The sequence below is a fragment of the Eubalaena glacialis genome, chromosome 9, assembly GCF_028564815.1.
Source record: "Eubalaena glacialis isolate mEubGla1 chromosome 9, mEubGla1.1.hap2.+ XY, whole genome shotgun sequence".
In the NCBI taxonomy this organism is placed as follows: Eukaryota; Metazoa; Chordata; class Mammalia; order Artiodactyla; family Balaenidae; genus Eubalaena; species Eubalaena glacialis.
Genome location: NC_083724.1, coordinates 6,388,539 through 6,402,416, shown reverse-complemented (window position 1 = coordinate 6,402,416; position 13,878 = coordinate 6,388,539). Strand labels below are relative to the sequence as shown.

The window sequence follows — 13,878 nt, the reverse complement described above, 5'->3', positions numbered from 1 at the left end:
ACGCGGACTCAGTAGTTGTGGCTTGCGGACTCTAGCATGCAGGCTTAGTAGTTGTGGCGCACGGGCCTAGTTGCTCCGCGGCATGTGGGATCTTCCCAGACCAGGGCTCGAACCCGTGTCCGCTGCATTGGCAGGCAGATTCTCAACCACTGCGCCACCAGGGAAGGCCTGTTTTTATTTCTATTACCTCCCCCAAGCCCCACTGGAATGATAATAAAAAGATTTTTTGAAAAGTGAAAATGCGTAAGGACCAAATGAACCCAAAGGGAAAAGTAGATAAGAAAGGTGAACACATTTTTGGAAAATGAGAGGCAGTCAAAAGCGTGGTAATAGACTTAGCAGAATCGAAGAAGCTGAAGCCTAACCTCTTCTAAGAGAGACATTGATTAGAAGTAAGCCAGTTTACTTGTAAGAACCTGAGAGAAAAAGTCAGAAATTAGAGGCATTAGTACCACGGAAAGCAAGGGGTCGTGAGGCCTTAACTGAAATCAAGGGGATCAGTTGAAAGTCTGTAAAGGAGTTTTTAGATTCTTCACACCCTTCCCCATCCCTGTACAGCCAGATGACCACTTCTGTTTCCCACCTACATGAAATGAGAAGTATTATTGAGAAATTGCCCTATAAAGGCTCCAGACTCAGGGATATTACCCCCAGCTGGGGTGCAGGTAAGCCATTGGGCTGAAAACAGTGGGGTGGGCAAGAGCAGATTTTTTTTTTTTAAGTCTGCATGCTGAATAATGAGATTCTCAGGCCTCTTCCAATATCTGGTAGCTAGAGCCCTAACAGAGAAGAGATGGAAAGATTCTTTTCTAGAGAAAAAACAAAAAAATAAAATTGAATGGTCCCAGAGAAAAGCCCATTTGGGGGTTCTCTTGATGGAAAAGTAAGCTCACCACCTCCCTTCACTGAAGTCCACATGTTGTGCCACTTCCATGCATATTTTTTTAGTTCCTCTTCCATGTATAATGAATGGACAGCCAAATTAAAAGTCTCTGCATGATAGATAGAGGGTAAAACAAATTCACAGAAAAAGGGAACATGGTGGAAATAAAGACAATGCAGGAAACAGAAGAAGAGTTCAGAAGAACTATTCATTGCTCTCCTCAGAGAAAAATACAGCAAACATCAAACAACAGTGTGTTATTAAAAAGTAACAATCAGAATAAAATGAGCTCTTTAATATTGAAAACATAATAGCTAAAATTTAAAATTCAACACAAGACTTGGCAAATAGTCTATCTCAGAAAGCAAAACACAAGACAAAGACTTAGACAACAAAAGAGAACAGATAAGAAGATTAGAAGCTCAATCCCAGGGCTTCAGTATATATCTGGTAGGAATTCCAGAAAGAGAGAAAATGGAGGAGAATTCAGGAGACAATAAATATCAGAAAAATTCCAGAGCTTAGTGAAGTGAGTATTTTCTGGAGTTAAATGACAAGTCTTTGAATTGCATTGGCTCCCTGAGTACACAGCATATATATATATATATATATATATATATATATATATATATATATATATATGTATTGAGTCCAAGCCATATCATTGTAAAATTTCAGAACACCAAGAATATTAGAAGATCCTAAAAGCTTCCAAAGAGAAAAGCAGGTGATATATAAAGGATCAGGAGTCAGTGTGGAATTGCACTTCTAAACAACAATACTGAAAACTAGAAGACAGTGGAGAAATGCCTTCAAAATTAAGTGGGGAAAATGATTTTCAACCTAGAATTCTATACCCAGCCAAACTGAGTGGAATGGAAAGGCATTTTTTAGACATGCACCTCCCCTCACCCCCTAGGAAGCTACTGGATGATGAATTCCAGCAAGATGAGGATGTAAGTCAATACACAGAACTGAGGATATTTTAAGTGTCTTAGTATTTGGAAAAAATTCTACTAGGTGTTTGGCAGATACTTGAAATGTTTGGGGAAAAAATAGTAATAGGCATAGAGAAGACTAATCAAATGAAAAAATCAAGGCAATTAATATCTCCATGATAAACAAAGTTATATAATAAAGGAAACATTCATAGTATATTATTGGCAGAGCAATGAACAATATTTATATCATAATAATAATGTCAACACTGACCAATGATTTAACCAAAAATTGTGATTTTATTGTTATGGGAGGTTGGAGATGGTGATAGTATAATACTACTATAACAAGTTAATATATAATGTGGAAAGCTGAGGAATCCAGAAACAATAATATGAGGATATTAAAAATCTGAAGAAGGCTGCCTCTGGGGAAACAGACAAGGGGATGGAGTCAGGGGACTACTGATTTTATTATAAGACTTTTAGTACTATTTGATTCTTAACAATGTACGTATTGATATATTACTTTGATTAAGAAAAAATAATAAAAAATATTTAGGGCATACCAACAATATTAGTTTCTTCCGGGAGAAAAATTGTTTAATCATTATGTTTGACTTGTTGATTATAAAAAATATAGTAAAATCTTACTAAAATGAGATTTTCTAGAAAGTGGATGTAATTACCCTAAAGCAGTTTAGATTTGGCCCCCCCATTGAGAATTGTAGCTCTGTAAATACCAAAGGGACTAACAAAACAAGCAGTGTTATATGAAAGACAGTCCTATGTGTGGCCTGCACATCAAGTTCTGGGCCTGAAATAGGCCCCCACTAAAGATGTGGGGTGTGGAGTTTGTGTTTTGCCACAAAGCTGTGGTTGTAAAACTTTGGCTTTTAGGATTAAAGATAGGACTCTGTGTGACATTTGAACCTTGGTTGCTACTCCTACCCCATAGCTAGTGTTTCTTTCCCTTAATAAAATCAGTTGATTTCCTTGTCCCTTGGAAAACCTCCAGACTGCTTTCACTCCCTCAGACTGTGCTTTCTGGAATCATTTGCACATATCACATTTGTTAATTTTAGCTCTTGACTTAGTGGCAGTAAGACTTAGGCAGGAAAACAGACCATCACCTGACACAGTAAGAGGCCTCTTTTGGAAATAACAATAGTTATTGTTTATTGAGCACCTTCTCTGCATTGGGCACTTTCCATACATTATTTCCAATCTTCATAACCCAGTGAGAGAGCTACTCTTAAGACCATCCCCCAATTTTACAGACTAGAAAATTGAGTCACTTGCCCAAGCTGTCACAGTGAGTGGCAAGTCTGAGACTAAGAATATGTTTGCGAGATGTCATACCTCATTCAGTCTCCATTGTGTTGCCTCCCCCTCTCACCTGGTTTCCCCATACCAGAGTCCCTGGACCTTTCTGACACTTGACCAATAAACAGTGTTATCTCACTGAAAATGTATGATACTTAAAGGGTTGCATGTATGCCCTTTACAGGGGCAAAAGTGGGTATGATTGATGTGATATTCTAAGCTGCATTCTCCAGTGGGTTGGGCCCACATCACTAGGGAGCCTGGCAGTCTCTCACTGGACAGTGTCTGCAGAATCAGAGGATGTGGGCTTTGTTGGCATGTGAAATAGCATACACATACCTCAAGATCTTTGCTCTTTCCTCCTAAAGTTATTAACTGGGCTGGAAACAGTGAAGGGATCAGTCAGATCTGGGACCATCTGGTCCTGGGGGCCCCAAACCAGGCACCATGTCAGATTCATCTGTCTGCCTTAAACTCCCACCCCCATCGTGCTGCTCCCAGGTGGAGCTTCCGCATCCTGCATCTGTGTCCTGCTTTCTCCCCTTGACCAACTTCTGTGGTGGGCCCTTGTCCACCCGCCCACCTTGCTTTTAAAAAAATAGGACTGAACTCCAAACTTTAAAAAAATTCAATCTGTATCCAAAATTTTCAGAGAAGAGTTCTCTTTTGGTAACTTGTTTAGAGTTATACAATTTCTTTAACTCAAAAATTGCTTTCAAATGAATAAATTTTAGAAATATCCATCCCTGTTTGTCCTATTCCCAGGGAAAATAAGAAGCAGCTCTTCCCACTTCCAAAACAGTGGTTTTTAAACTTAAGTGTGGGACTTCCCTGTGGTCCAGTGGTAAAGAATCCGCCTTCCAATGAAGGGAACGTGGGTTCGATCCCTGGTCGGGGAACTAAGATCCCACATGCCGCGGGGCAACTGAGCCCGCGCGCCACAACTACTGAGCTTGTGCGCCTTAGCAAGAGAGCCCGCGTGCAACAACTAAGACCCAATGCAGCCAAAAAGAAGAAAGAAAGAAAATAAATAAATAAATATAATTTTTAAAATGTCTAAACTTAAATATGCACACAGATCATCTGGGGAACATGTTAAGATACAGCCCGCTCCATATATTCTGATTGTGTAGGTCTAGAATGGAGATCAAGAGTCTGCATTTTAAGTAAGCACCCCAGGCGATTCAAAATAGGTTGTCCATGGACTGTACTTTTAGAAACACACAGCTCAGATCACATACTTTAATGTAATTAAGGACCTTTATTCTTTCTTTCTTAATATTCTTAATATATTTTAAAATATTCTTAAATATCAATAGTTCTAATTCCCTGAATTGTTTTAAGACATATTTTTCAATAGTTAATGATTTTTATTTCATCCTCTGGCTTTGCTACAGTTATCCACCTTTCACTTAAATTGCAAATTATGTCCATTTTGGAAAGTTCAAGGGCTTTAGCCCTTACTACTTCTAGGTGTGTGAACCTGGACAGAATACTTACCTGTCCCGATCCCTGCTTACCCTCCGTTTCCTTACCTGTGAAATGAAGTTAAACTACACAAAATTCGTAGGGTTTTTGGGAGGCTTGTGCCTGGCACATATTAAAAGTTTATTCCTTTCCCAAACTGAATGTAATGTAGCAAACATGTTAGTTCACAGTCTTTTTAATTTCTTTGTTTGTTTTCCTTTTTTTTTTTTCTTCTTTAAGTTAATGGCTTTTAGGTTTAAGGTTGCTTAGAGGGAATCCTTCTCAGGCCTTTCTTCATTCTAGTAAGGAGATTGAAGCTCTCTTATTTGCTTGTAACAGAATGTTTTTTGTATCTTGTGAATAAGCTTCAAAGAGCATCAAAAGCCAGATCTGGAAAGAATAGTACTTGTTTAATTTGGTGGTGTGCAGCTTGACAATGTTTTCAATATTCGTTGCTGCTAATTCAGAGTGTTTTGCCAGACCTGTTGATGTATGGTTTTATAACTTAAGTTTTAAAAGATTTGGACACAGTTTATAAGCATTACTCATTTTAAGAGTTTTTAAAGGGATAAAGTCATTTTATTTTATTTTATTATTTATTTATTTATTTAGGCTGCGCCTGACCTTCACTGCGGCATGCGGCATCTTTTTAGTTGCAGCATGGGGACTTCTTAGTTGTGGCATGAGGGTTTCTCTTAGTTGCAGCATGCGGACTTCTTAGTTGCGGCATGCATGCGGGATCTAGTTCCCCGACCAGGGATCAAACCTGGGCCCCCTTGCATTGGCAGCACAGAGTCTTACCCATTGGACCACCAGGGAAGTCCCCAAAGGGATATGGTCATTTTAGACTCAAGAGCAGAATATTAGTAACGGTCATTAGCTTTTTAAAATAAACTTACATCCTAATATAAAGTATAGCACATGCAAACAAATACGTGGGCCTGTATTAATTGATAGAATTCAAGGATATGGTCAGAATTGCAAAAATGTCCATTAACATATAATCCTTTGCATTAAGGTGCCTATTTGAATATAGCCCATTAAATCTTAAACGCTATATAATGACAGACTTTATTATAGTCTGGTCCAAAGACCTTTAACTTTCTAAAATGGCACCAACACAGTAGTTTTCAGCTTATTTGTACTGGTGGCACCCTTTGGGATTTTATTTTTGGCATTACACTGGAGGTTGAAAGTTTCAAGTAACACTAAACAAGTTGGCTATCATTACAAACAGGCTCTCTAGCAGAAATGATAGTGTCTCCCAGAATCTAGACAGCATCCACAGTCACTTGTCACCTGGTGGCCCTGTAGCCCTGTGTCTCCAGGCGATGGGAACTGCTGTGTCTTCTTAGGTGCTCATGAGGCCTGACCTGGTACTACAACACAAACCATAGGTCCCTTACTTGCAGTAGAAACACATTTTGTACATGAATCAGAATCTGACAGGACATCTCTGAAAAGTTAATGATGCCCTGGCTGAGAAACCCTGTGATATACACTAGTCACATCCAGTCCAATCTTGAACTGTCGGGTACTAGTTTTGGCAGACCTGAGTGAAGATCTTGTTACTTAGCCATTCCTGGTGTACTGAAGATACCCAGGTTTTTGTCACTGCAGGTTAGGCTAGACCACGAACGAGTCCAGCTTTGCCTCTGGAGCTGATCACCGTTGCTGGGGTCTCTTGACCAAGGCTGCTTCTGAAACATATGACAACCTTAGTTATTTAACCAAAGATATAGATATCCAAAGCTTTAATTTACTTGGAATTTATTCTTGGTGGGAAGGGGCTGCATAATCCACTGGTTAGGAGCCTGATCCTTGGAGCTAGGTAGACCTGGGTTGAGTCCAGCTCCGCCTGTTTCCAGCCATAGGACTTTGGGCGAGGTGCTTGACTTCTCTAAACTTCAGATTTTTACCTGAAGAATCAGATAATAATTCTGTTTTCCTCACAGGATAGTTGTGCAAATGCAATGTGGTAATGAACAGAGGGTGCTTCTCACAAGAGTCTGACTCATAGTAAGATCTCAATACATGTCAGCTCTTAGTATTCATGTGCTCTAAGATGTGTACTAACTTAATTTTTCTCCCTATTGCAGTTTAGTTATCTAACACTCTTTAGATAACTTCACTTTCCTATAGTTACTGAAATTTACCTGATTTTATTTATTTATTTATTTTCGGCTGCATTGGGTCTTCGTTGCTGCAAGCGGGCTTTCTCTAGTTGCGGTGAGCGGGGGCTACTCTTCGTTGAGGTGCACGGGCTTCTCTTTGCGGTGGCTTCTCTTGTTGCAGAGCACGGGCTTTAGGTGTGCAGGCTTCAGTAGTTGTGGTGCACAGGCTTAGCTGCTCCGTGGCATGTGGGATCTTCCTGGACCGGGGCTTGAACCTACGTCCCCTGCATTGGCAGGTGGATTCTTAACCACTGCGCCACCAGGGAAGTCCCTATCTGATTTTTATTAAATTATTTGATATGATTGGATTCCATATGGTTTCCCACTGATCTGGATTTCCGGTTTTGTGCCAAGGAACACATTATTGTGATTATTGTTATTTATTATGTTGTTATATGTTATGATATTGTCTTATCATTAGTTATAAAAGGATTTGAGCCAAGTACAGCAATGAAATGGGTTTTAAACAATGGCCCCCATGGCACACACCAAACAAGGGGAAGAGTTCTCTGTTGAAGAAAATGAGGCTTCTTAAAGAAGGGACACAGGCCATGACCCTGATGAGTTCTCATTGTGGAGACTAAGCTCCCTTTACAAATTATCAGAAGTTATGTTTGAATTTGAACTCGCCCATCTCTTTTGTCTCCTAGTCTGGATGTATGATTTGACAAATGTGTTGCAAACTTGTGTAGTTGTAATGTGGGTTGCAGCTCTCTGATTATTCATTCCTCAGACACCCATTGAGTTAGCCTGAATCACAGTAAGCTCACTGAGTATAAATGAGACCAGAATTGATAATTCCAGAGGAATTTGCATTATTCACCAACAGTCTAGGGACATAGGGTTCGCCAGGGCACCGCGCCCAGTGGAACTCGCTTGGCCTTAAGTGGTGCAGGTTGGGGGCATCTCCTGCCACAGAGATGCAGGCCTGCCCTCCCCAACTGCCCTAGTTGTCGGTGTCTTTCTTGGGGTGTTAGGACCGCACTTCCCAACGTTGAGAACCCATGAATGCCGCGCTTAAAATAACCACCCCCTCTTTCCTTAACCTAGAAATTGGCGGGGCCTCGGTTTCGGACCGCGGTAACGGTCCAGGGCCGCGCTGGGCCCTGAGAACGCCGGGAAGCTCTGGGTCCGGGCGCGGCGCGGCGCGGAGAGGGTTAAGGCGGCGGGGGCGGGCCTCGCGGGCCGGGCTCCTGGCCCTTTGTTAACAGGCGCGTCCGGAGCGGAGACCGAGACGCGGCCGCGGCCACGGGCGGGCGCGCGGGGCGGCGGGAGGCGGCATGGCGGGGCCGCGGGGGCCCGGGAGGGCAGGCGGGGCCAGCCGGGAGAGCCGGGCTTGAGCCGCGCCGCGGAGCCAGCCCAGGGCGCCGGCCTCGACGCCGCCGGCACGCGAAAATGTTGGAAATTTGCTTGAAGTTGGTGGGCTGCAAATCCAAGAAGGGGCTCTCGTCCTCCTCCAGCTGTTACCTGGAAGGTAAGCGCGGGGCCGGCGCCGGGACTGGGTCTAGGCGGCCGCGTGTCCGCCGCCGGGCCGTCCTAGGCCTCGCCCGCCCGCCCGCGCGCGCTCCCTCCTCTTCCTCTCCCTCCCTCTCCCTTTCTCGCCCTCTCCCTCTTTCTCCCTCTTTCTCTTTCTTTCTCTTTCCCTCGCCCGCCCCTGGGCGCTGCCGCGAGCCGGGAGGGTGCGGGGCTCCGGCCCCCGCGCGCTCAGCCCGGGAGAACCCACGTCGGGAGGGCGAAGTCGCGGGCCCCGGTCTGCGGGGCTCTACCCGAAAGTTGGGGAAAGCGAACTCTACAGGCCTGAACGGCCTTGTGAGCCCACGTCGTCGAATTTCCACCGTTAATTGGGAATTATGTGTCAAAAAGGTCAACCCGTGTTTGTGAAACATATGATTTTCATTAAGTCTCGTGTACAAAGAGAACACGGCTCTACCATTTATGGATACAGAATTTCAAGTGATCTTTCTACTCCCCCCCCCCCTTATCTACGGACCACGACGAGGTCTTAGGAATTCTCTCACTTTTGCGGGGTGAAAAGAAAAGTTACACCGTATTTTAAGAAGGCATTTTGAATGAGTCCAGGGTGCTTGGGAGGGAGGAGGATAAACTCCTGTTAAGTTCCTTCGATAAAGCCTCAGAGCCCGGACCGGTTCACTTTCGCCCTCTTTCCATTCTACTCTCCGTTTCTTCTCTAATCCCATTTTTTTCTTTCCTGTTTATTTGTCTTTGTTTTCTGTCTTAGTAAGGTGACAACTGGAAAAAAAAAAAAAAAAAGCCAATTGAGTATGATGAGTGGCCCTCATTTTGTAGCTTCAGGATGAATCTGAAATTTATCTGATTTGGGGACTGGTCATCCCAGACTGCTTGCTTTCAGCAGAAAGGCTAATTGTACTTCAGAGATGTAATCCTGCTTGCATTTGTTTGTCATTTTCATTTAGGACTTGAAATAGGAATAGAAATGTAAAGCTCATTTTAGAACAAGTAGGATTTCTGCTGCTGTAGTGCCATGAAGTTGTAATGTTTTTCTTTTTAAAATGAAGGCGAGATAAACGGAGGCCTTGTTAATCGTCTAACCTGTTTTCTTTTCTTTCCAACTTTTTGACTTGAGGGTCTGCCTGAAGTCACATACATGTGCAGCTCAAACCATAAATAAACACCAGTGATACAGGTGAAACCCGTTGGCCCCTCTTGCCATGAGATGTGTATATTGTTAGCCCAAGGTTAGTCCCTTGGAGAAGATGCATCCAGATGGAGTGGGCTCACAAAATCTAGCATTTAGAGGGGAAGATGGTTTATTTGTCCCTAAAAGTTGGCATCTGAGCAGCCAAAATCATCTTCAGTTAATATGTTGCTTACTTTCCAAGTTGCTCAAAATCCTGGACACATTCTCATTTACATCTGTAACGAATTAGTGTTAGGCATTACCATCTCCATTTTGCAGATGGATACTTAAGGCAGAGTAGATGAATGGGCTTTTGTAACTGCAGAGCTGGAAGAAAGGTTAGGTCACAGCAATGCTGTGACATTGTTTTGTTTTCCTGGGAGTAAACAGGAGATTTAGTTCTTACCTGGCTGGTTTAATTATTGTTTTGGGGGAGGGGAGGCAAAATCTAATGCGTCTTGTTCCAGCATGTCTTGAAATACTGTTGACTGTCAAGTCTCAAAAAAAAAAAAAGTTCTGATTACAGCAGACTGCCTTGCATTAAGGCTTCATCTAGGAAGGTATCACTCTAGGAATTCTTTTTTGTGACTGAGTTTTCCTTCTTTCATTGTTATGGTTAATCGGAGAAAGTAAATGGAATTACTGTTTTGTAGTTGAGAGAATTTAACAAACCTCAGTGATTGTTTCTTAAAGACTGCATGTGCTATTAGTCGCTTGGGAAAAACACTTGCCAACATCTGGATAAGTAATCCAGGCTTTTTGCTTTTACTGACATCCTCAGTCAGTCAGTCAGTGTTTAATTGACATGCACTAGGGACCCAGGCATCCCGAGTCACGGAGAAAATTAAATATGGTCAAGTTTTCCATTCTATCAGAGAAAGTTCAGCCATAAATGCAACTTGATCGTGCATCTATTGCTACTTGGGCCTAGCTGTCAAAGCAACAATTATTAAATGCTTACTGTGTTCCAAGCACTGTTTCAGCATTCTATATGATTTAATTTGCTTATTTCTCATGATGGCCCTTTGGTTGCTTCCGTTTTATAGATGAGGAAGCCGAGGCATCTGAAAGTTAGGAAACTTGTCTAAGGTCACAGAGCTAGCAAGTGGTGGTGCTGGGATTTGAACCCTTGCTGTCTGGCTCCAAAGAGCCCAGTTTTAGCCAGTATATGCTTTACCAGCTGTGATTGTTTATCTCCTTTGTAGCTCTCTGTGGATGTTAAAATGGTATCTTCAGAAACACTCTAAAGCCTGAAACGAGGATATTCTTTTTTTCTCTTTTAGAAGCCTAATACTGATAAAAATGATTACCTTTAGCAGTAGATGTATATTAAAATAGCTGTACATCATAAAAAATTCTAAATAAGAGAGTGAAGAGAAAATTCTGTCCTTTATCCAGTTTCCCTACCCAGAAGCCTCACTTGAGTTTCTTGTGTGTCCTTCTAGAAACATTTTATGCATATATAAGCATTTATAGCATTTAAATTTTGTGCTCCAACTTTGTGAAAGTGTATGTTTATAGCAGTAACTATTCACCATGACCACATTTTGCTCTACAATCTTAGGTTTACTTCAAGCACTGAATTTTCTGATTATTTCTTCCCTCTTCTAGAGGTGTGAAAGAAAACATGAACATTGGCCAATTGAATTCTTTTTTTTTCCGCTTTACTTTTCTTTGTTCATGTATTTGTATTTGCATACATTGTGCGTGAATGTTGTACATGGACATGTTAGTTCTGTACTGTGGAATCAAAAACTAATGTCTGTGAAGTGAACTCTTCTTGAACTTTCAAAATTTATTTTAAGGGCCCACTTTTAAATGCTTCTTTTCAGCAGTTAACTTTCTGGCAAATGCTTTATGTGGTGCCAGCCACACAGATACACTTTTAGAACTTATGCCTCAGAGAAGCTTATGCTCTCTTTCTAAATACTCTCTTCTGAGGTCATCAAATACTTCCCTTGTTTAGTAACAAAGAAAATCTGAAGCTCTTTCTGTAACCAAGTAGAAAGCCAGTCAGTCCTTTTCATTTGGGGTTACGTTGAAATTGTTGAGCATTTATGATGTGACAGTTCTTTGGCACCAAGCACTTCATAGACATCCTCACTTCATTCTCATACCAACGCTATGAGGTTTCTAGAGAAGAGGAGGAAGAAGGGCCCCAGTTCACGTTGGTTGGAAATACTTTTGAATTTGGAGTCAGGCGATCCCAGTTTTCGTTCTCTCAGCTTTTCTGTTTTCTTTCCTCTAAAGACGGAGAGAACAAGCATTCTGTCCAGCCCACCTTCAAGGATTGTTTTGAGGATCTAGGAGATGATTCAAGGGAAAGTGTTGAGACCAATAAAGTGCTAAATGTATGTATTTATGCTGATGTGAGGTTCTTTTGAGATGTCCTTAAGTCAAGGCAGTGTTATGGCTAGGGTATTGCCAAGGTCCCATTCTCACGTGAAGCACACAGCTCTGGAGCCAGCCTGCCTGGGCTCAGATGCCAGCCTGGGCCCAGATGCCGGTGACCACGGGCATGTTGCTCTCCGAGCCTTGGTGTTCTCATTTTAAAAATAAGGCTCATAGTAGTCCCTACCTTCTTGAGTTGGGAGATTCACATGAGAGATTTCATTTAAATTGTTCAGCACAGAGCAAGATGTTTGCAAGTGTTAGCTGTTGTTATTTTAAGTAAATATTTCACAGTCTAAAATATTGGCATTGCCAATTTCTCTAATGGCTGAAGTGTGATGGTAGAATAGAGCTAAACCCACCCATAGTTTTTCTTGTTGTTAAGAAAACAGTTTGTTTCCAAGTTTGCTTTGATGCATATAATTAATACTTCCTGTCCTTGGTTTTAAGGAAAAGTATCTTCCCTTCCTCTGACCCTTTTTTTTTTTTAATAAATTTATTTATTTTTTGGCTGCGTTGGGTCTTCATTGCAGCGTGTGGGCTTTCTCTAGTTGCGGCGAGCGGGGGCTACTCTTTGTTGCGGTGCGCGGGCTTCTCATTGCGGGGGCTTCTCTTGTTGCGGAGCACGGGCTCTAGGCACGTGGGCTTCAGTAGTTGTGGCATGCGGGCTCAGTAGTTGTGTCTCGCGGGCTCTAGAGCGCAGGCTCAGTAGTTGTAGCGCACGGGTTTAGTTGCTCTGCGGCATGTAGGATCTTCCCGGATCAGGGCTCGAACCCGTGTCCCCTGCATTGGCAGGCGGATTCGTAACCACTGCGCCACCAGGGAAGCCCTCAAATCCTTCTTTCTTAATCCACACCTTCGGTACTTTGTTATACTGTATGTTGGGTGGTGGTGATAGAGAAGACAGACAGAAGGGAGAGATACAGACAGACTGGGAGACAAAGACAAGAAGTCAAGATAAGAGGGAAGGAAGGGGTGGAGGCTGGGACAGGGGCAGAGGGGCGATGGGGGGCGGCAGGGAAGAGATCCAGAGATGAGAAGGAAAAAGAGCCAGATCGTGAGAGAGCAGTGCTGGAGACAGTGAGACCGACAGACTGACAGACAGACAGGTGGCTGATGGATGGATAACTGGAGGGAGAGCAGGTGAGTGACTTCACCTCAGCTTCCACTTCCTGCCCTCTCAAGTGCACTCGGTACTAGCTGTTATTCACTCACGTTCAGTGGCGTAAACTTTAGCCTTATTACTCTTAAATCCTCTTTGGAGACCTAATCCTTATCAGTCTCACCATCCTCAGATTTACCTAATAGCATCGTACGTTGAATACCTTAACATTTAATTTAAAGGCGGGCCATGAGTAGAATTAGCCATTGCTTTTTGGAGCCAAAATACCTGTTTGGGGGTCATGTTCACTTACTCCAATTAGCAATAGGAATAATAATGGCTAATGAGACATTCTGGGGAACTTGCCTGCCATTGGGCAGCCCCTTCACTTAAGTCAGTCGGGTCTAAACTGGCCCAGGAGCCTTGATGATGCTTTAAAAGAGAACAGGAATTGCGAAATGAGTGCTTTCAAACCATCCCAGGCCTGGCAGGCAGAGGGGAAGGCTTTCAGTCTGTTGCAAATGGCCTGTGACAGAATAAAAATGCTTTTATGGTTAGCAGGCTCACTGTGGACGGTTTACATCTGGGCCAGTAACAGGGATTCATGGAACCTTTCTTCGCCCACAGACAAGAAGTGTGTGGAGGCATCGGGATCTCACCGGGTGTCTGCCTGTTGGGAGACTGTAACAAATCCTATTTCTTTTGAAAGCACAGAGACATGTACTTTCCTGTTACACCTTGTTTTAGGATCTTGGCCGTGGTTTACATTCCATTAAAAAGTTACTATATTTCCTAGATCTTTATAAAAGTTTTCCTGGTCAGGTTGCATTTGCTTTTCATCTTTACTGTCTGTCATTTCTGCTTTTCTTATTTCAGGTTAACAGATAATTAAGGTGCACTCTTCAATCGTGACTTAATGTTTTTACCTTGTTGCTAAA

The 13,878-nt window shown here is 42.6% G+C and overlaps 1 protein-coding gene across 2 annotated transcripts in view; it reads left to right on the top strand.

Annotated features, from left to right (window-relative positions):
* ABL1 (ABL proto-oncogene 1, non-receptor tyrosine kinase) overlaps nt 1–13,878 on the top strand; it is a 130,304-nt gene that overhangs the window by 79,262 nt on the left and 37,164 nt on the right. Inside the window, exon 1 of one of the 2 annotated variants that reach the window (XM_061199756.1) lies at nt 8,087–8,262. The exons of the other annotated variant lie outside the window; for it this stretch is intronic. Coding sequence (XP_061055739.1) covers nt 8,184–8,262 — 79 coding nt within the window. The 5' untranslated portion in view covers nt 8,087–8,183. Of the gene's footprint in view, nt 1–8,086; nt 8,263–13,878 lie in introns of those variants that run through there. 2 annotated transcript variants of the gene reach the window in all.